Genomic DNA, 20,739 nt, shown 5'->3' with positions numbered 1-20,739 from the left:
CTTAAGATGCAATACCCTGAACCCTGCCACACTCTTACCCATTCACGAGAACATAGATGAGGTACATGATTGTATGGAAGTGATTGAACAAGTGACAAAACCACGAACAGATTTAAAAGACACTCCATTACCAGATGCAGAAGAAAATATTTACGTGGATGGTTCTTGTAAAAGAACAGAAAAGGGGGAGATAAGGGCCGCCTATGCTGTTACCACAAATACTCAAATTTTAGAAAGCAAACAGATACCCATTCTCTCAGCACAAGCTGCCGAGTTGATAGCATTGAGCAAGGCCTGTCGATTGGGTAAAGGAAAAAAAATATATATTTATACTGATTCACAGTACGCCTTTGGAGTAGTACACAATTTTGGAACATTATGGAGAGAAAGAGGATTCATGACATCGCATGGATCAAAAATACAACATGCAGACTTGATAACACAATTGTTAGATGATATACATCTACCAGAACAAATAGCTATAATAAAATGCAAAGCACACACAAAGGGGACAGATCATGTTATATTAGGAAATGCATTAGCAGATCAAACAGCTCAAGACATGACACAGAAAGACGTAGAGAGTACGCTGCATCACGGTCCCGAATTTATGTATATGCAGGACACACGAGATATAACTATGGACATCCAAGACATACAGAGTCACGCCACAAATGAGGAAAAAGAAAAATGGAAAGAGGAAGGAGGGATACTAACTGATCAAGGATGGATGACATCACATAAAGCAGTCTGGTATCTTCCCGATGCCATGGTGCAGATTATTATAGATACAATACATGGACCAGCCCAGCTTGGGGAAAAAGCTATGCTAGGCGCAATACAACATATATGGGACAATAAACATCTTAGGGCAGCAGCCAAACGAAGAGTCCAAACATGTATGATATGTTGCCAGTATAATATTGGAAAAGGCACAACAGTAGGGGCAGGAGGATTTCATCCTCCTGAGCACCCTTTTGAAGTTATACAGATGGACTATATACAAATGGAAAGGTGCAGTGGACAGAAGTATGTACTCGTAGTAGTATGTGCATTAACACATTGGACCGAAGCTTATCCTGTACCTGACTATACTGCCAGCACTACAGCCAAACAATTGATTAAGGAGTATTTCCCTAGGTTCGGTCTGCCCCGAGTTATATATTCTGATAATGGTCAACCATTCTCGTCTGAATTAATGAAAAAGATATCACTCCTGTTCGGATACCAGTGGAAATTTCACTGTGTGCGTCATCCACAGGCAGCAGGCCTGGTTGAGCGACATAACCAGATTTTAAAAAACAAATTGTCAAAAATATGTGCAGATAAGAAAATTGATTGGATTACTGCTTTACCTGTAGCACTGTTCTATATGAGAATGATCCCCCATTCCAGGATAGGATTAGCACCATACGAGATAGTTTTTGGAAGACCACCTAACATATGGGGGATACCTCGAGCTAAGTCTATAACAGATATTGAAATACCTGTACTGACTGATTACCTGGCTTCCTTGATGTCTGCACTTCAATCTTGTCGTTCACAGGTTGCAGCCGCATTTCCTGATAATACTGAGCCCAAAGAGCACCAGATCAAACCAGGCGATTGGGTTTATATTCGTAATTTTGATCGAACAACACCTCTTGAGCCTCGATGGAAGGAACCGAAGCTCGTTCTACTGGTTACCAGGACAGCTGTAAAAGTCGAAGGTCGTAAGGGATGGCTCCATGCCAGTCACTGTAAGAAACATTTTCCCAAGGAAAAAAGTGGACAGACATCGCCACTTCAGACACAACAGAACGCAGAACAATTGACATTACCCACAGAAGAAAGTCTCCAGCAGACTTATAGATCTAAACTCAGGTCATCTACTCGAGCCCAGGTCAATTAAGTCCAAACAAGCTCTACTTGTTGGTGAAACGGCAGGGGCTCTGAGAAGTGTACCTGACAAAAATGACGACGGAGACAGTGAAGCAGAAGATGTTGAGAGACAAATACAGAAAGAAAATGTGTGCGAAAAGAATTTTTTGTATAATTATGTTAATGTTGTTTCTGGCAGCAGCAATGTGTTTAGGTTGGGTTTTACATTTAATTTTTCCATCTAGTCAACTCCCTATATTCTCACCCAACAGTACACAAGAACATACCTATTATGATCTTACGCCTCATGAACGGGCCCACAGATTAGCTATGCAAAATAACTCCTTTGTAACTCGTTGCACTATACTCACCAGGTTGCCAATACTACTGATTGCTGGATATGCGGACAGATTCCCCCTCATCAGAATGACGGAGGGATGCCACTGGTACCTTTTCCATTTTCATATAATGGTACCTGTGAGGCTTGGTTTGCCTTAATAACAGCGTACAATACCTCCAATTCCGCATGCCCTGAAGGAGATGCTCGGATATGTAAGAATGGGTGGCCATGGGGAGATCTGAATACCATCCTTAATCAAGTGTGTTATCCCGACGATAATGAAATACCACAGGCTAAGGGGACTATATTCGAAAGTGAAGAGTATAAACAGGAGTATTGGTCTTCCAAATTAGTAAATACCAAGCCTAAAAAGAAAGGCGGACCAACCTCCATATCTGTTTCCAAAATGAAAGGACAGCTGTGTGTCCAGAAGACTGGTATAATCCAGGTAGGACACAATGAATGTAATATTACTGTGAGTTTCGAGGATAAAGGCCAATCAACGTTTCCAGCGTCTAGACATACATATTTTGTCTGTGGAGAGATAGCCTATATACGTCTTCCCCTCGGATGGGGAGGAAGATGCTATATATCTTTCCTATTGCCTCCCGTTTTCCTTGCCCCTCCGATGTATCATAAGGATCGCCTACTCCCTAATGAAAGGCATAAGAGATCTATAGATACTTCGGGGATAGACCAAACAGAGACTACCCTGGAACAGTATACAGACTTCAATAGAAGTTTCTTCTTCTTTATTGGACCGATTCAGAATAGTAAGCTTATCCGTAGGCTTACTCGAACCGTAGAAGCAGTTGTAAATCAGACTATAGCTGCTCTGGGAAATTTGACACAGGAACAATCCGCTATCAGAATGGTAGCGCTTCAAAATCGTCTTGTTCTTGATGTCATACTAGCAGAGAGGGGCGGAGCATGTAAAATTATCGGGTCGAGCTGCTGTGTTTTCATACCTGATAATGCCCCCTCTGTCTATGAGGCTATTTCTAGATTGCACAAAATTGCGTCCAGCTTACACCAGGATCCTGGCAACTGGACCTGGTCAGGATGGTTTTGGGGACTAGTCTCCACATGGGGCTGGAAATTGATTTCTGCTATTGGCATAGCATTGTTTACATTAATGGGATGCTGCCTGTGCATCCAGTGCGGCCCGCCACTCTGTGGATTGTGTGCTACCATGTGCATTCCTAAACCACACATCCAGAAAAAAGAAAATGTTAAGATTATGCTCCAAGATCATATTGATGATCTTATGGCCATTGAGATAGAGGACAATGGTTGCACTCTGGTGCAAGGAGGGAATGTGGAAAAATAGTTTCTCACCCTTCGTGCAACCACTGTTCATTTGACATCAGGACAACCATATTGAATATGGCATCCATTTTGTGAGTGTTTTAAACACCCCGTCGCAGAGGAAATAGGCAGAAAAAGATGCAGCTTGAAAGCAGCTACATCGTGCAATATGCCTAAGGCCGAATACCAGACCGGCCACATACCTGTGGTTAAGCCAATTTTGAGAAAAACTAATTTCCACGGAAAACCTGCAATTGGAACAAGGTCATACCTGCCATTTACTACACACTATTATACGCCTCAGCTGTTTGCACATTTTTGTTTGTAAGCAATCTCCCACTCCTCTCCCCTGAGGCATACAAATGTTTTTATAGCTAACTAGTGGAAAATGATTGAACCTCTGCCATTTGTTTGCATGTAGTAGAAAAATGTATAAAAGCTCTATGCTGCGCGAAGTGAGACAGACTACTCCCTAACCCGCTTGGTGAAGGAGCTCTCCCTTAACTCGAGTTATTGAATAAATCCCGATTATTCTCTACATCTCGGACCCCGTCTCTTTCCTTTTTTTTATTATTATTTAACTTACAAAGCAAATTCAGAGGTATTTTAAATTATTTACCACAGAACCATCAGTGCCCCACTCATAGTCTGCCTTTTCTACAACCTCAACACAATCATGGTCAGGGGTCTCATCAGAATCACCTATTGCAGGTAATAATGCTGCCAATTTAACATATGGGCATTTTTTTAATGGTGATATTAGTGTTAGACAACAACGTGACCTCATAACCAGTGTGCCTGGCCGCTGAAAAATGCTGTGTTGCTGCTGATGACAGCAACATCTGTACCCAACGTGGCACATAAACAATTCAAGGGTAGTCCTTCACAATGGGAGCCGCCCTCTCTACCGTCACAGCGGCTGTGGCCACTGCTCTAAAAAAAAAGCTGGATGCCCAGTCACTGCCGAAGGCAAAGTCACAAAGTAATACGCCACAGGTCTTTTTCCAGAGCCATGCTGCTGTGTCAGTACATCATTTGCAATGCCATTTTGCTCTGACACATAGAGATGGAAGGGCAGTTTGTAATCAGGCAGCCCCAATGCTGGTGCAGTACACAATGTCCCTTTCAGTTTCTTGAAACATTCTGCAAGTTCATTAGTTCATACAATGTAACAGTTGGGTGCATCTTGAAGGTGCATTTCCTCAAGAATGCATCATAGGATCTGTACTCAGGGATCCACTGGCGGCAGTAGTTCATCATCCCCAGGAAAAACATCATTTGTTTCTTGGTGGACAGGGGCTGCATGCTCTGAATACTTTTTATCCTGTCAGGTGATATGCAGCGTGTACCTTTGGATACCACATAACCAAGGTAAGTCACCTCTTTTTGGCAGCACTGAAATTTTGACAATGAGGCTTTGTGTCCTCTCTCCTGGAGGTGGTTCAGCAGAGCTACAGTGTCTTTTTCACAAGCCTCAAGTGATGGAGATGCCATGAGGAGATAATCAGCGTACTGCAAGATGACACTGCTGCCTTCCAGGTGTAGGCTGTCCAGGTCTCTCCTTACTGCCTGTGCATAGACCGTGGGACTCTCTGTGAAGCCTTGGGCAAGTCTTGTGGAAGTGTACTGGGTACCTTTTACTGTGAATGCAAAGAGGTACTCACTCTCTGGGTGGATTCTAATACTGAAAAACACACTTGCGAGATCTATAACTGAAAAGTACTCTGCTTCTGCAGGTATAGAAGATAATATAGTATTGGTGTCAGGCACAACAGGTGCTAAGGGAACCACAATGTTGTTTATCTGGCGTAAATCCTGTATGAATCTATACTGCCCTGTGTTGCCCTTGGGCAATGGAATTATTGGACTATTACAGGGGCTATTGGTTGTTTTAATAATACCCTGTTGTAAGAGAGACTCAATCACAGGTTTTATTCCCTACTCTGCCTTAGGTGACAGTCTATACTGACGCATATAAGGTAGCTCTGCAGTTTCCTTAAGCATCACTTAATGGGGAGGGCATGTTTTTAAGAATCCTGCCTCATTTTTGTGTTTTGCCCAAACATCTGAGTTCACTTGTTCTAGGACCTTGTTTTTAGTCAGCTGTAAAGTCATATTCCCTTCAAGCTTGTGAAAAACTGCAGCCCCGTCATTTCTGAGCATACATAACGTCCAACACCATCCTTCTCCATCTCCCAACACGGACACAACTCCCAAAGGAAATGTAAAATCTTTCGTTCTTGGTAAGTCCTGGAAACGTTTGACCATGGGGCCCAAATTTTTAGGGTAGAATCCTGGTGCTACAGCTATAGACATGTGTTGTCCTGAAGCTGGCCCTAAAAGAATTTCTCTTCCTATGGTCCTAGGTCAATGATCATTGCTGCAGTTAGCGCTATGTTAATCAATTCTAACCTGCGCTCAGGTGCTTGTAAGTAAATACCATTTCTTGAAGCACATCACCACCAGCTCATTAGGACCACCAAAAAACTCGCCCTGCAACAACGCATCAATAAAAACACCCACAACAGCAAGGAACTTTTCACTTGTCAACAGACGCCTTGACTACGGCAATGCACTCTACACCTGAACCACAGCCAAGACCCAGAAAAGACTACAACGCATCCAGAACGCCTCTGCCCGTCTCAACAAGAACACCCCACGACACATCCACACCTCCACCCTTCTAAGAGACCTACACTGGCTGCCTATGGACAGGAGAATCGCCTTCAAGCTCCTGACCCACGCCTACAAGGCCCTACACGACGCCCAGACCAGCGTACCTCAACCACAGCCTCTCCTTCTACACTCCCGCCAGACAACTCAGCTCTACCAACCAGGCCCTCGCCAACGTCCACTGCATCCGGAAAACCACAGCTAGAGGAAGATTCTTCTCCCACATCGCTGCCAAGGCCTGGACACCCTCCCCATCCACCTCAGGCAATCCCCCACCCTGTCACAGTTCAAGAAGGACCTCAAGACCTGGCTCTTCAACTGATCCACAGCTCCCCCTCCCCCTCCCCCACCCTTAGTGCCTTGAGACCCTCACGGGTAAGTTGTTGCGCTTTACAAATCCATGATTGATTGACGGTAGCCCAAGCTTAGCGCTGGTTTGCAGCATCCCATAAATTTGGCGCCCGGCTGGCACTTTGGAATGATGCAAGCCGACACTATACTTTTTGCCGCAAAACTGCATTTGTGCAGTTTTGCAGCAAAAAGTTACATCTGGGCCTAAGTGATTTGCCCAGAATCAAAGGATGCCATTGCTGGAAAGCAGGGGGATTCTGTGGGATTCCGGTTCCAGCAGCAATTTCTGGGCCGCATCTGGGATCCGGCAGACCCAGGGAAACATGCTGAATTTGTCCTGATGTAATCTTCTGACACCGGGACATAATTTAGTGGCAACCACACAATGCCTGCCTTACGTTCTGAGCAGCAACCTTCAGGCAGCGAGGGGGCTCTCTTATTTTCACTTACAGCTGGGCCCAAAACAAAGGGCTGATTTAAAGGGCAATCAGCCCTTCTTTTATTCATGTATCATGCTTGCTGGCACCTATTTGGAGCCTATTACAGAGATGCCAATGATATAGAAGGAAACAAAGGCACGTATCTTATCACTTCAAATATACTTTAGAGAAAATATGACTTGGAGGCAGGTTTTTGACTTCAACCCCATATGTAAGAGATGTGCATGCTCTGCAAGAATGCAAGATTTATCTGTTTGTATGAGTAATAACACAATGGCATCTATTATTATTTTTTATTTAATTATTTTACAGCGCTACCCATTCCAGTGTACTGCGTCAGAGCAATTTGCATCACACACTGAGACACAATAAATCACACAAGTGTGTAAAGCAGTACAGGAAATGTTACAAAAGACAATGACGGTTATAGGGGTAGGAATCACATATTGTCCATACTTGTCGACATTATGTTAAGAAGGAATGGTTGAGAGAAACACAAAGTCAGGATATGAAACGTAATGCAGTGATTATGGTTGTCTGCACTAACAAAACTTTATTACTTCCAAAAGAATCCTTCTTTGCAATCTTAGAAAAACAATAGATTGAGAAAAAAAACACAATATAAATCTAAACCCGTGAATTACAGTTTGCATGCAGCTCCTTGATGCAAAGAGACATCTGTGCTGTATTTTAAAAATTACAATTTATGAACTGGAAGTAACAAAAAAGACATACAATACAAATTTATGTGAGCTGCATGTTAAACTGGGCGCTTTGCAGTAGGCACATTAACCCTCTATGTTACTTCCTGAGTCAAAGCTGTGATTGGACAAAACATAGAACTCTCCCAGAACTGCATTAACCATTGGAGGTATCTTACTGCTATTATAATCCCCTCTAAATTGTTGGGTACACTAAGATCTTCGCAGCAGGTATGTTAACCCTGTAAGATATTTTAAAATATAGGCCCTCATTACGAGCCTGGCGGTCGTAAGACCGCCAGACCCACAGTGACGGTCTCACCGCTGACGGGCCGGCAGTGAAAACTGCCAAATTACGAGCTTGGCGGTTTGGCCTAAGCTAAACTGCCGGTACTCTGCCCGTCCCGCCGCTTTTCTGCGCTCCGCCGGGCTGGAGGTGAGCACCTCTGGCCCTGCAGATGCCGTATTACCACGTGGAAGACCGACAGCATTTTTCTGGTGGTCACACCGCCAGAAAAAGATGGCGGTCTTGTATCCCGGGGACAGGAATCTGCATTCCTGTCACGCTGATACTCCCGCACACACGTCCACATACTGGTACACATGCACCCACATACTCTCACACACAAATCCCCCCCACTCACCCACGCACTCGCGTCATACACCTCCATTCACAATAATATACACACACAAACACCGCACTCACGCATTCATTCACTCCTCCCTCCAGAGCATACATAGATTCACACCCCTCTCCCCGCCTCCAGCGCATACATACATTCACACTCACCTCCCCCGTGCACTGCATACACACACTCACTTGCTCTCCCTGTCCACTGACACACACCCACCCGCTCTCCCCAATCACTCACACAAACACGCACCCCCTCCCCGTCCACTCACACACTCACCCCTTCCCCGTCCTTTTACATACGCATGCACACGCACTCACCCTTTGCATCCACTCAATCGCACTCATGCACTCAATCACTTACACCCGCACACATGCACTCACACACTCACTCCTCTCCCCCATCCACAAACACTCACACCCCCACCTCCCATCCACAAACACTCACATAACCCCCTCACCCCGTCCACAATCACTCACACACGCACACATACCCTTCTCCCCTGTCGGATGATCACTTACCTTGTCCGTCGAGGAGGTTGTCAGGGAAGGGACGGATCCCGGTACTTCCACTGCCAGAAGCGCCCCGCCATCAGGACACTGCCACACCGTATTACGTGTCGTGCCGTAGTACGGCATGTGGTATACTTTTGGCGTGGCGGTGCCGGTGGTGGAACCACCTCTTCACCACCGACTGCCAGCACGACTGGTGTCGGAATTCCGCCCGATTTCGAGCAGAATTCCAAACTCAGTCGTAATAGGGCGGTCTTAAGACCACCAGCACCAAGTCATAATAAGGGCCATGGTCTCTTTGTTACTAATTCAGTAAGCTAGAGAATATTTACTGTCACATATGTCCTTGTTGCCAATTTCTTTGCAGAAGATTTTTTTTAATGCTTAAGCAGACTGTGAGACTGCTTTTGAAGCTTCCCCTTGGTGACTCCACCCCCTCTCCTCTGCCACATTTTGACCCCAATTTATGTTTCCCCAGACTCGTGTTTTCCCAGTTCCGGCAGTGCAGGATGTTGAACCGACGACGGGACTCGACACGGCTCCCCAGGTCCAAAGTCAGCAGCCAGCTTCATTAGCTGTTCCTATTCCACTCAAATGTCATATAACTGCCAAAACAGATATAAAATTAATATATTTAAAAAAAAGCAAAGCGGCGCTGTATGTGTGGATTGCGGCGCTCCTTCCGCTAGTGCTTTTTGTGGGCGATATATTAGGCTGGTTGCGGTAATGTCAAAAATTGGACCCCTGTTTTTCCCGAAAGACGCAAGAGCGGAGCTGAAAAAATATGTAGGTACCAGCACATGCCCGCTGCCTGCCCATATGTTGACGCTAGGGGGCGCCCGCACCGCTCCATCACTGGTCCAGCGCTGCTCTCTGTGCTCAAGTAAAAGTTGACGGGTCTCGCGGCTCTGCGAGGAGCTCGGGCGCATCCTTCCAAGTTTCAGCCACTGCCGCTTGGAGCCAGGGTGGCAGGAGGCGCTTTCCGCAGTTCACCTCCGGGATTTGAATGTACCTTGCTCAGCCTATTGGGAAGAGAGGGCCGTGGAGGTGCCGGCTGCACCTGCTCCATCCTCGGAGGGGTGGCCTTTCTGGGAGTCGTGACTGTGTGAGGGGTCCTCCCGGGGGCCTCTCGCCCCCCATGGCTTTCACCTTCGCTGCTTTCTGTTACATGCTGTCCCTGGTGCTGTGCGCCGCCCTCATCTTCTTCGCCATCTGGCACGTGAGTACCAGCCATGGGTCGGAGGGCTCCTATGGAGGCACCTGGTGACATGTCATTGCACCGTTGTGGTTTGTGGAGAGCTCGCGACACCAGGGATGTCTTGCACGTGCCACTAATGCTACCTTTTCACTTGGACTTACATGTTTATATGTTTTGCTTTTTTAGTTCATATTTACAGCTGTATTGTACTTTATTTGCAACTAGTTGACTTAAAACACTACAGTGGCGACGAGGGCGTGTGATTGCATCGCTCACAGGAAAGGCCGACTGGTTCTCGGCATCCCGCGGTGTTTATAATTAAGCATCGGTCGGTCCTTGCACTGTCTGTGCAGACCCGTCCCAAATGCTTTCTTTACAAACTTTGACGGACCTGTTACAAGATAAAGCTTGCCCTGACATTTCAGCTGTTATTAATGTCATGTTTATTCTCAGATCCAGCAAGTAAGCCAAGATAATGGCAACGCGAAGATAGTGGACTGTTTCTATTCGAATGGGTGAAGTTAACGGGGTAATTCTCTTGTCCTTTTTTGAAGCCTCCTTACTGAGCTTGACTGAATTTATGCATTTTTTTTGCTATTATGGAGATAATATTTTTTTTATGAAACATAAGCAGAAACAAGGCAGCAACATATACCTCGTGCTATTAGTGCTTCTTTGTGAATTGGCCCCAAAACATCCTAAAATGAGGATAAAATGGTAATGAATATTCACATGCAATTAGTACAAAGGGAAAAGACTGCTCCCTGTTTGCACTTCTACTTATTGGAAGTTGGACATTTCAGGCCCAGTGGGCATGTAAGAGTACGTAAAAGAGTACTCCTGCTGTAGTGCGTCCCATACTCATAAGTGCTTTTGTGACTCAATCAATCAATCAATCAATCACAATATTTATAAAGCGCGCTATGTACCCGTCAGGGTTTCGAGGCGCTGGGGGGAGGGGGGGGGGCGTGGAGCGCTGCTGTTTAGCGGTTGAAGAGCCAGGTCTTGAGGAGCCTTCTGAATGCGAGGAGGTCCTGGGTCTGGCGTAGAGGTGTGGGGAGAGAGTTCCAGGTCTTGGCGGCGAGGAAGGAGAAGGATCTGCCGCCGGAGGTCTTGCGCTGGATTCGGGGTACGATGGCGAGGGCGAGGTTGGCGGATCGGAGTTGACGTGTTGGAGTGTAGAAGTTAAGTCTGGTGTTGAGGTAGGAGGGTCCGGTGTTGTGAAGCGCCTTGTGAGCGTGGGTGAGGAGTTTGAAGGTGATCCTCTTGTCTACCGGGAGCCAGTGGAGTTCCTTCAGGTGAGGGGAGATGTGACATCGGCGGGGTATGTCGAGAATCAGTCGGGCGGAGGCATTTTGGATACGTTGGAGTCGTTTGATGTCTTTGGTTGGGATGCCTGTGTAGAGTGCGTTGCCGTAGTCAAGTCTGCTGCTGACGAGGGCCTGGGTCACCGTCTTTCTGGTTTCTGTTGGAATCCACTTGAAGATTCTGCGGAGCATTCGAAGGATGTTGAAACAGGAGGAGGAGACGGCGCTGACCTGTTTGGACATGGTGAGGGCGGAGTCCAGGATGAAGCCGAGATTTCTTGCGTGGTTGGCAGGGGTCGGCGGGGGTCTGAGGTCGGAGGGCCACCATGAGTCGTAACAGGCCGAGGGAGTGCGCCCGAGGATGAGGACTTCCGTCTTGTCGGAGTTGAGTTTCAGGCGACTGTTGTTCATCCAATCGGCGATGGCTTTTAGTCCCTCGTGGAGGTTTGTTTTGGCGGTGAGCGGGTCTTTGGTCAGGGAGAGGACGAGCTGGGTGTCGTCGGCGTAGGAGATGATGCTGAGATGATGTTGGCGGGCCAGTTTAGCGAGGGGGGCCATGTAGACGTTGAACAACGTAGGGCTGAGGGAGGATCCTTGGGGGACGCCGCAGATGAGGTTGGTCGCTTTGGAGCGGAAAGGGGAGAGACGGACTCTCTGAGTTCTGTCGGACAGGAAGGATGAGATCCAGTGGAGGGCTTTATCTTGGATGCCGGCTTCCTGGAGGCGGGTCAGTAGGGTGCGGTGGCAGACTGTGTCAAAAGCGGCTGATAGGTCGAGGAGGATGAGGGCTGAGGTTTCGCCGTTGTCCATTTGATGTCTGATGTCATCTGTGGCGGCGAGGAGAGCAGTCTCAGTGCTGTGGTTTCGTCTGAATCCGGATTGTGAGGGGTCCAGGATGGAATTGTCTTCGAGGAAGTGGGTGAGTTGAGTGTTGCCGATCTTCTCGATGACTTTAGCTGGAAAAGGGAGGCGAGAGATCGGACGGAAGTTTTTGAGATCGTTGGGGTCGGCTTTGGGTTTCTTGAGGAGGGGTTGGATTTCTGCCTGTTTCCAGCTGTCCAGGAAAGTGGCGGAAGTGAAGGAGAGGTTGATGATCTTGCGGAGTTCGGGGGCGATGGTGGCGTTGGCTGAGTTGAATACGTGATGAGGGCAAGGGTCCGTAGGGGAGCCTGAGTGGATGGTGTTCATGGTTGTTATGGTTTCTGCATCATCCACGTGGGTCCAGGCGGTGAGGCGGCAGTCGTGGGAGGAGACGTCGGGGGTGGGGTCTGGCGGTGGACCGGTGTTGAAGCTGTCGTGGATGGTGGCGATTTTCTGGTGGAAGAAGGTGGAGAGGTCGTCGCAGAGTTTCTGGGAGGGCGGGATGTCGTTGGAGTTGGCTTTTGGGTTGGAGAGTTCCTTCACGATGCCGAAGAGTTCTTTGCAGTCGTGGGCGTTGTTGTTGATGCGTTCGGTGAAGTGGGCGCGCTTGGCGAGGCGGATCCGTTGGTGGTGTTCACGGTTGGCGTTTTTGAGGGTGGCGAGGTTGTCGGGTGTGTGTTCTTGGATCCATTTCTTTTTGAGCTTCTGGCAGATGCTTTTGGAGGTGGTTAGATCGTCTGTGAACCAGGCTGGTTTTTTCTTTCCTTGGATTGCAGTGGGTTTCTTGAGTGGGGCAAGGGTGTTGGCGCAGTCGAGGATCCATTGATGGAGATTGATGGCGGCTGTGCTCGGGTCGGTTGCGTCGGGTGGAGGGTTGTTGATGAGGGTGCTGGTCAGTTGGTCTTGGGTGACTTTGCCCCAGCGGCAGTGAGGAGGTAGCTGGATGCGGTGTTGCTCTGTGATTTTCTTATAGGTGAAATGGACGCAGTGATGGTCGGTCCAGTGGAGTTCGGAGGTGTGGCTGAAAGAGATGTGGTTGCTTGAGGTGAAGAGGGGGTCAAGGGTGTGTCCGGCGATGTGGGTGGGAGTGTTGACTAGCTGGTGGAGTCCGAGGTTGAGGAGGTTGGAGGTCAGTGATGCGGTGTTGGCGTCGTTGGCGTTTTCCAGATGGTAGTTTAGATCTCCCAGGAGGATGTAATCAGTGGAGGCGAGGGCGTGGGTGCTTGCGAGGTCGGCGATGGTGTCGCTGAAGGGGGCTCTTGGTCCTGGAGGGCGGTATATGAGGGTTCCTCTGAGGGTCGTGTTGGGGTCCGTGTGGATCTGGAAGTGGAGGTGTTCGGCTGTCTTGAGGGTGTCGTCCGAGTGGGTGTGGATTTTGAGGGTAGCTTTGTGAGCGATGGCTATTCCGCCTCCGATTCCGTTGGTTCGATCTCTTCTGATGATTTTGTAGCCGTCCGGTATGGCGATGGCGATGTCCGGAGCCGAGGAGTCGTTCCACCAGGTTTCGGTCAGGAAAGCCACGTCAGGAGCAGTGGTGTCGAGCAAATCCCAGAGCTCGATGGCGTGTTTTCGTGCAGAGCGGGTGTTGATGAGGATGCAGTTCAGGTGGTTGGGGTTGAATATTTTAGTAGTTGGATTAGTCGTTCTGATGCAGGAGAAGTTGCAGGTGCGGCAGGAAAAAGGTCCTTTAGTGTGCTTCGGGGACGCCCGGAAGCATTCAGTGGAGGGGCCGGGGTTGAGACCGCGGAGTTCGTTGGATGAGTAGCGGATACGGGGGGCGCGGGGGCCAGGGGGGGTGGCGCTGGGCACGGTCCAGGCGCGGACGGGCGCAGACGGGCTTGCCTCTGAGGGGAGAGGGGGGAGGGAGGAGCAGCTGGGAGGCGGGAGGCGGGAGGGAGCGGCAAATGGGGGTGCGAGGGGGGCGGGGCCGCAGGGAGGCAGCGGCAGGGAACGGGGAGCGCACAAGGGGCAAAAACACTGAAAACGAGCAAAAATACAAGCAGTTACAGTAAGAAAAGCACACAATCAGAAATACAATAATGGCACAATACACGATCGGGGAGACAGCAATTCAGGGGGGCACAAAGGGGGCAGAAGCGCCGGCGGCGAGGCGCTGAAAAAGCGAAAAAGCCAAAAAACAACTCACAGGACGGCGGAAGCGGCACACGGGTCAAGTGAGCCCACTAGCCACCAGGGATGAGGCGCAGTAGGATGCCTGCGGGTGGAGGAGGGCCTCGAACACGCAAACGGCAGCGTGCTCGTGGGACAGAGGCAGAGGGCAGCAGGTTGGTGCTGCGGTCGTGGGGGGCGAGCTCAGGACCTGAAACAGGTCAGAGTTCGCTCACTCGCGACGCGCAGCGCCAGCCATTAAGAAGGGAGGGGGGAGGGAGGAGCAGCCGGGAGGCGGGAGGGAGCGGCAAATGGGGGCGCGAGGGGGGCGGGGCCGCAGGGAGGCAGCGGCAGGGAACGGGGAGCGCACAAGGGGCAAAAACACTGAAAACGAGCAAAAATACAAGCAGTTACAGTAAGAAAAGCACACAATCAGAAATACAATAATGGCACAATACACGATCGGGGAGACAGCAATTCAGGGGGGCACAAAGGGGGCAGAAGCGCCGGCGGCGAGGAGCTGAAAAAGCGAAAAAGCCAAAAAACAACTTACAGGACGGCGGAAGCGGCACACGGGTCAAGTGAGCCCACTAGCCACCAGGGATGAGGCGCAGGAGGATGCCTGCGGGTGGAGGAGGGCCTCGAACACGCAAACGGCAGCGTGCTCGTGGGACAGAGGCAGAGGGCAGCAGGTTGGTGCTGCGGTCGTGGGGGGCGAGCTCAGGACCTGAAACAGGTCAGAGTTCGCTCACTCGCGACGCGCAGCGCCAGCCATTAAGAAGGGAGGGGGGAGGGAGGAGCAGCTGGGAGGCAGGAGGCGGGAGGGAGCGGCAAATGGGGGCGCGAGGGGGGCGGGGCCGCAGGGAGGCAGCGGCAGGGAACGGGGAGCGCACAAGGGGCAAAAACACTGAAAACGAGCAAAAATACAAGCAGTTACAGTAAGAAAAGCACACAATCAGAAATACAATAATGGCACAATACACGATCGGGGAGACAGCAATTCAGGGGGGCACAAAGGGGGCAGAAGCGCCGGCGGCGAGGCGCTGAAAAAGCGAAAAAGCCAAAAAACAACTTACAGGACGGCGGAAGCGGCACACGGGTCAAGTGAGCCCACTAGCCACCAGGGATGAGGCGCAGGAGGATGCCTGTGGGTGGAGGAGGGCCTCGAACACGCAAACGGCAGCGTGCTCGTGGGACAGAGGCAGAGGGCAGCAGGTTGGTGCTGCGGTCGTGGGGGGCGAGCTCAGGACCTGAAACAGGTCAGAGTTCGCTCACTCGCGACGCACAGCGCCAGCCATTAAGAAGGGAGGGGGGAGGGAGGAGCAGCTGGGAGGCAGGAGGCGGGAGGGAGCGGCAAATGGGGGCGCGAGGGGGGCGGGCCGCAGGGAGGCAGCGGCAGGGAACGGGGAGCGCACAAGGGGCAAAAACACTGAAAACGAGCAAAAATACAAGCAGTTACAGTAAGAAAAGCACACAATCAGAAATACAATAATGGCACAATACACGATCGGGGAGACAGCAATTCAGGGGGGCACAAAGGGGGCAGAAGCGCCGGCGGCGAGGCGCTGAAAAAGCGAAAAAGCCAAAAAACAACTTACAGGACGGCGGAAGCGGCACACGGGTCAAGTGAGCCCACTAGCCACCAGGGATGAGGCGCAGGAGGATGCCTGCGGGTGGAGGAGGGCCTCGAACACGCAAACGGCAGCGTGCTCGTGGGACAGAGGCAGAGGGCAGCAGGTTGGTGCTGCGGTCGTGGGGGGCGAGCTCAGGACCTGAAACAGGTCAGAGTTCGCTCACTCGCGACGCGCAGCGCCAGCCATTAAGAAGGGAGGGGGGAGGGAGGAGCAGCTGGGAGGCGGGAGGCGGGAGGGAGCGGGAAATGGGGGCGCGAGGGGCCCACAGAACCTGCAACAGATTGTGTTAGAGGGCTTGACTCGGTCACTGTTTCAGGAGTTAGGAACTTAGGAACTTTAGGGAGGGGGAGCTGGGGTAAACCACAGTGTTTTTTCAAGCAGGGAGGAATCCTTGCCCTCAATAAACACCTCTTCCGGGGGTGGGACAGGAAGTGGACAAAAAAAGGGGCCAGCCTGTTCCAGGCTCAGTGTGTGCACTTTAAACACCAGGTGTGTCCACCACACAATAATAGTGAGCATGGGCACTCTGAGCTGGTGAATAATCAAATCAGATTAAAGAAGTGCCCGAAGAATATCAATGTGTCGACTACACCGGAGCCATTTCACCACAAGCCTGGTGGAAGCAGGAGTCAGAGTGGTGACATAGAGCGGCAACAGCTGGATTTCGGTTCCGCGATCTCTTCTTATGCTGGTGTCTGGGCAGTCCCAGTGGATCTTCTTCACTGTGTCCTGTTAGTGTGTGCTATCACCAGGAGTCACTGAGAGTACTTGTGGACACTCCGTACCCTTTGCCACTTGGTGCTACAGCCGTTAGTGGTGTCTCTAGGTGTGGATTTTATGGGGCACACATTGGACCACAGATAAAAGTGATTGGGCCACTGACAAAGGATCTATCTATCTATCTATCTATCTATCTATCTATCTATCTATCTATCTATCTATCTATCTATCTATCTATCTATGTATATAGCTTTACATTATGTATGTTTATATAGTGTGGTCAGATACATACAAGGCCGAATTTAAATATTTTAATGAAACAACATTGCTTTGCAGCGAAAGGTATATAAACAAATTCTTGTGCGTGGCAAGATGCAGTGCGTTTGGTTTTCTCTGCCACCTCCTGGAACATTCACCGGCTGTGGTGGTGGGACCCAAGGTGGGAGGGTCATTACATATGAACCTGGGGCACGGGCGCTATCTGGTCTCCCTCTAGAAATGTTAGTGACGCCTTAGAGGGGGCTGTGGTTCTTACTTCCCTTTAAGCGCAGCCCAGCAATAAAACTCTTACATCACAATCAGTACTTAATTTGTGCCGGTGGTTGCATGGGTGGGGCACCAGCATTTGTTTTTTGTGTGCCTGGACTGAGGAAGAAAGTGACATGAAGTTAGAAAGAATGATGAAGGGACTGATATAGCAAAAGGGCTGAAGGGATAACGCAGGAATGAAAACGATCCTGCAAGAGTTGAGATAAAGAGGCAGGAAGTGTAAGTTGGTGTAAGAAAGCCCTGCGGTGGCATCAAAACTAGGCAGCCCCGGTATTCAGCGGCACTGCTGACGGGCTCGTAAGAAAAACTCTGGGCAATGCACCTCTTTCTTTTTTTTAAAACAAATTAAGGACTGGGAGAATCACAAAATCCTTTTGTAAATTGAGTAATCTGGGAGGGGTGGAAAGTCAGCAGAAGCACAACTGCCACCTTGGCTGTACATTCAGGGGCAGAGACAGAACACACACACACACACACTCACATTTGTCACAAATATTTTATAAAGATGCCAATGTTTAAATATGTCTAGACCTATTTAAACACTTCAGTTAGGCACTGTTACCTTTTTCAAAACGCAGTAACATGCTCATGTTAAAAACAAAGGCCTGTTATCTGTATAATGCTTCTTTTGGCCAGAGTCTGACGCCCCTCCTGGGACACTTGAGGCCCCTCTAGGGGGGCTCCACCCCCAGTTTGAAGACCTCTGGTGTAGAGCAAGGAGGCATTTGTCAGGGATGTAAGAGATGTGTTGCTGGGCTGCGCTTGAAGGGAAGTAAGAACCACAGCCCCCTCTAAGGCGTCACTAACATTTCTAGAGGGAGGCCAGATAGCGCCTGTGCCCCAGGTCTACCTGTAATGCGGACACCCACCACCCTTGGGTCCCACCACCACAGCCGGTAAATGTGGTAGGATATATATATATATATATATATATATATATATATTATATATATATATGTGTGTGTGTGTTCTTTTGTTTATTTATATAACCCAATCCAAATGAACCCATTTTATCAACCTTAAATAACTCAACATTTTATTAACACTTGGGAGCAATCACAAAGTTTGATTAGCAGCTCACAAGCAGATTTTTGTATTGGTGCATGACTTATTGATTGTACCTGATTGTAATTTGTGACCTGCAGGATAAATAAGGATGTAGGTCACATAAACTTTCATCCGATGAACGATTTAAAGAGCGAAACCGGTGAGTGAAGCTTCCACACAAATCCCTTCAGGGACTGCTTTAACCGCCTGAGATATGTTACCTGTGTTATTTGCTGCAACTTGGATCTCTGCAGCATGTTCCTTAACCTCCTAAACTATTTAAAATAGTCTTTTTGGGACCTACAAATAAAAACAAAATAGCTCTACTGTTACTGTATTGCTTGTTGCCATTTTGTGTGGGGTTGGAGTCTGTAAAAGCTGATTTAAAGGCTGCCTTTCATTGAACCCCTGTTCATGGCTCTGCCTCTGGAACTGCCTGTCTGCTGCTACCTATGTACACTCAGGGAACATTTCCTAACTTTTCACCCAACACAGATCAGCAAAGGAAGTTGCTGTGCTGCACTCTGTGAAAAGGAGAAAACAGAATAGCGCCATATCTAGTAAGATTTGGCGCTGTTTTCCTCCTTCCCAATGATGACGCACTTTAGGCTTCCAATTGCCACCCCACATGCCCTTGAACCATATTGCAAGGGTGTGTGAGTTCTATCAAGCACAGGTTTTGTACTGGAACGGGTCCCTTCCTGTATAATAACTATGCTTTACTATGTTTTTCACTTTGCATGTTTGCTGTACAGTGCAACACACTGGCAAAGTCGGAGTAATAATGGAGAGTTCTAAAACCTACTTGAAAACTTTAAACCGTGCTGCACGGTTATGCCTGCTTTGAGGAGGCTAAGCTTTTTGTGCAATTCCCCGTCTGCTAATGTTGGTAGCTAAGGATTTGCGTCTGACCCCCAAGGCTGGTTGCATGGGAACGCCCGTGTACCACCCATGGAACGCCCCCTTGCCGCAAAGTAGTGCCTAGTGCTACTTTGTGTTACTTTGGCCAACTTTCCAATGCAAGTCCTGATTTGTGTTGGAACGTAAATACCACCCACAACAGTCTGCATTGGCTTTGCATTACAAAAGTAATGTAAACATGGAGGAAAGTGTTAGTAAATCTAGACATTAATGTGTAGATTTCTGCAGTAAAACTATTCCTACATAATGTACTAGTCACACCACACACTCTTTAACACCCCGATGCCATCACAGGAGCTCACATCACATGACCTTTCACCTTAAAGTCACCTTTGAGAGTGACACCACTCAGCCGGTTATCCTAAGTAAACAAAAGGGAGTAGATATAAATCGTACAATAAGCAAAACTAATAATTTCAGAAAGCTATATAATTTGGAGTATAATGTAAAATGCATGTGCCTGGCTGATGTAGCTGCCCTGGGATCATTTCTTGAAATAGATCCCAGGCACTTGTTCGACAGATTGTGGGATGGGCCGACTTCATGATGCTGAAGAAAGTGAGAGGCACACAATGAATCCTTAGTGATTCATACAGCGCCAGGATTCCCTTGTGCTCCAGCAGGGTCCGGGTGAAAGCTGATCACCCTCCATCTTAAAAGCAGGCATTCTAATCCCTGCTGTAGCAAGTGACTCAGGGCCTGATTTAGATATTGGCCGAAAGGTTGCTCTGTCACAACAGTGACCAATATACCATCCACCGACATCTAAATTACATTATTTCTTATGGGATTTAGATTTTTGCGGACTGGATATCTGTCTCTGTTGTGATGGAGTAACCCATCTGCCAGTATCTAAAGGAGGCCCTGGTGTTCTGGTCAAATCACTGTATCTCCCTTTGCATCATATGTACGTATGAACTGTGCATGTGTGTGACAAAAAGGGTAAATGCTGGCTATTACAACTCCAAATCTATATCCCTGTCACATTATGTTTACCTCCCGGCCCCCATTCACACAATAATATCCTTGGTACAGCACTACTTGTTTCCGGTGCTCCGCTGCACTAGAAATGTTTTCTGTAAACTCACTCTGCCTATCCTGGGGCCAAGGTTCTGCAATGCCCGGATAAATAAGCCTGATTGATATTTCCCTCACAGTCCGGGGAAGTAAATGAGATACTATTGGAACAACAAAGATTACCCCACACACACTGTAGGAGGACCTGAGTGGAGTGGGAAGGGGCGGCCACTTTCCTACCATCGCGGAAGCAGCATCTTTTTACAAATCCGGAGATATTGTCCAGCCTTTTACTGACAACTGAGGTAACTGACTCAGTCTTATATTAGACTGCATGCCCTCAGACTTTTTCTCACAGTAGTTGCAAACTTATTGTGTCAGCCTTTTTTCGACACGGATTGTACCCATTGCCTCAGCCTTCTATTGACACGGATTGTACCCATTGCTTCAGCCTTCTATTGAGATGAATGTACCTATTGCCTCGGCCTTTTAATAATATTGATTGTACCCATTGCCTCAGCCTTTTATTGATCTGAATTGTGCCCACTGCCTCGACCTT

At 48.7% G+C, this 20,739-nt stretch overlaps 1 protein-coding gene across 1 annotated transcript in view; it reads left to right on the top strand.

Moving 5' to 3' along the window:
• Positions 1–9,702: 9,702 nt before the first annotated feature.
• The window catches only part of CNIH3 (cornichon family AMPA receptor auxiliary protein 3), a 443,940-nt gene continuing 432,903 nt past the window's right edge, over positions 9,703–20,739 (top strand). Inside the window, exon 1 of the mRNA XM_069236797.1 lies at positions 9,703–10,036. Within this exon, the coding sequence (XP_069092898.1) occupies positions 9,824–10,036 (213 nt within the window). The 5' untranslated portion in view covers positions 9,703–9,823. The remainder of the gene's footprint in view (positions 10,037–20,739) is intronic.

Source organism: Pleurodeles waltl, chromosome 5 (assembly GCF_031143425.1).
Source record: "Pleurodeles waltl isolate 20211129_DDA chromosome 5, aPleWal1.hap1.20221129, whole genome shotgun sequence".
In the NCBI taxonomy this organism is placed as follows: Eukaryota; Metazoa; Chordata; class Amphibia; order Caudata; family Salamandridae; genus Pleurodeles; species Pleurodeles waltl.
This window is presented reverse-complemented; position numbering and strand designations above follow the sequence as displayed.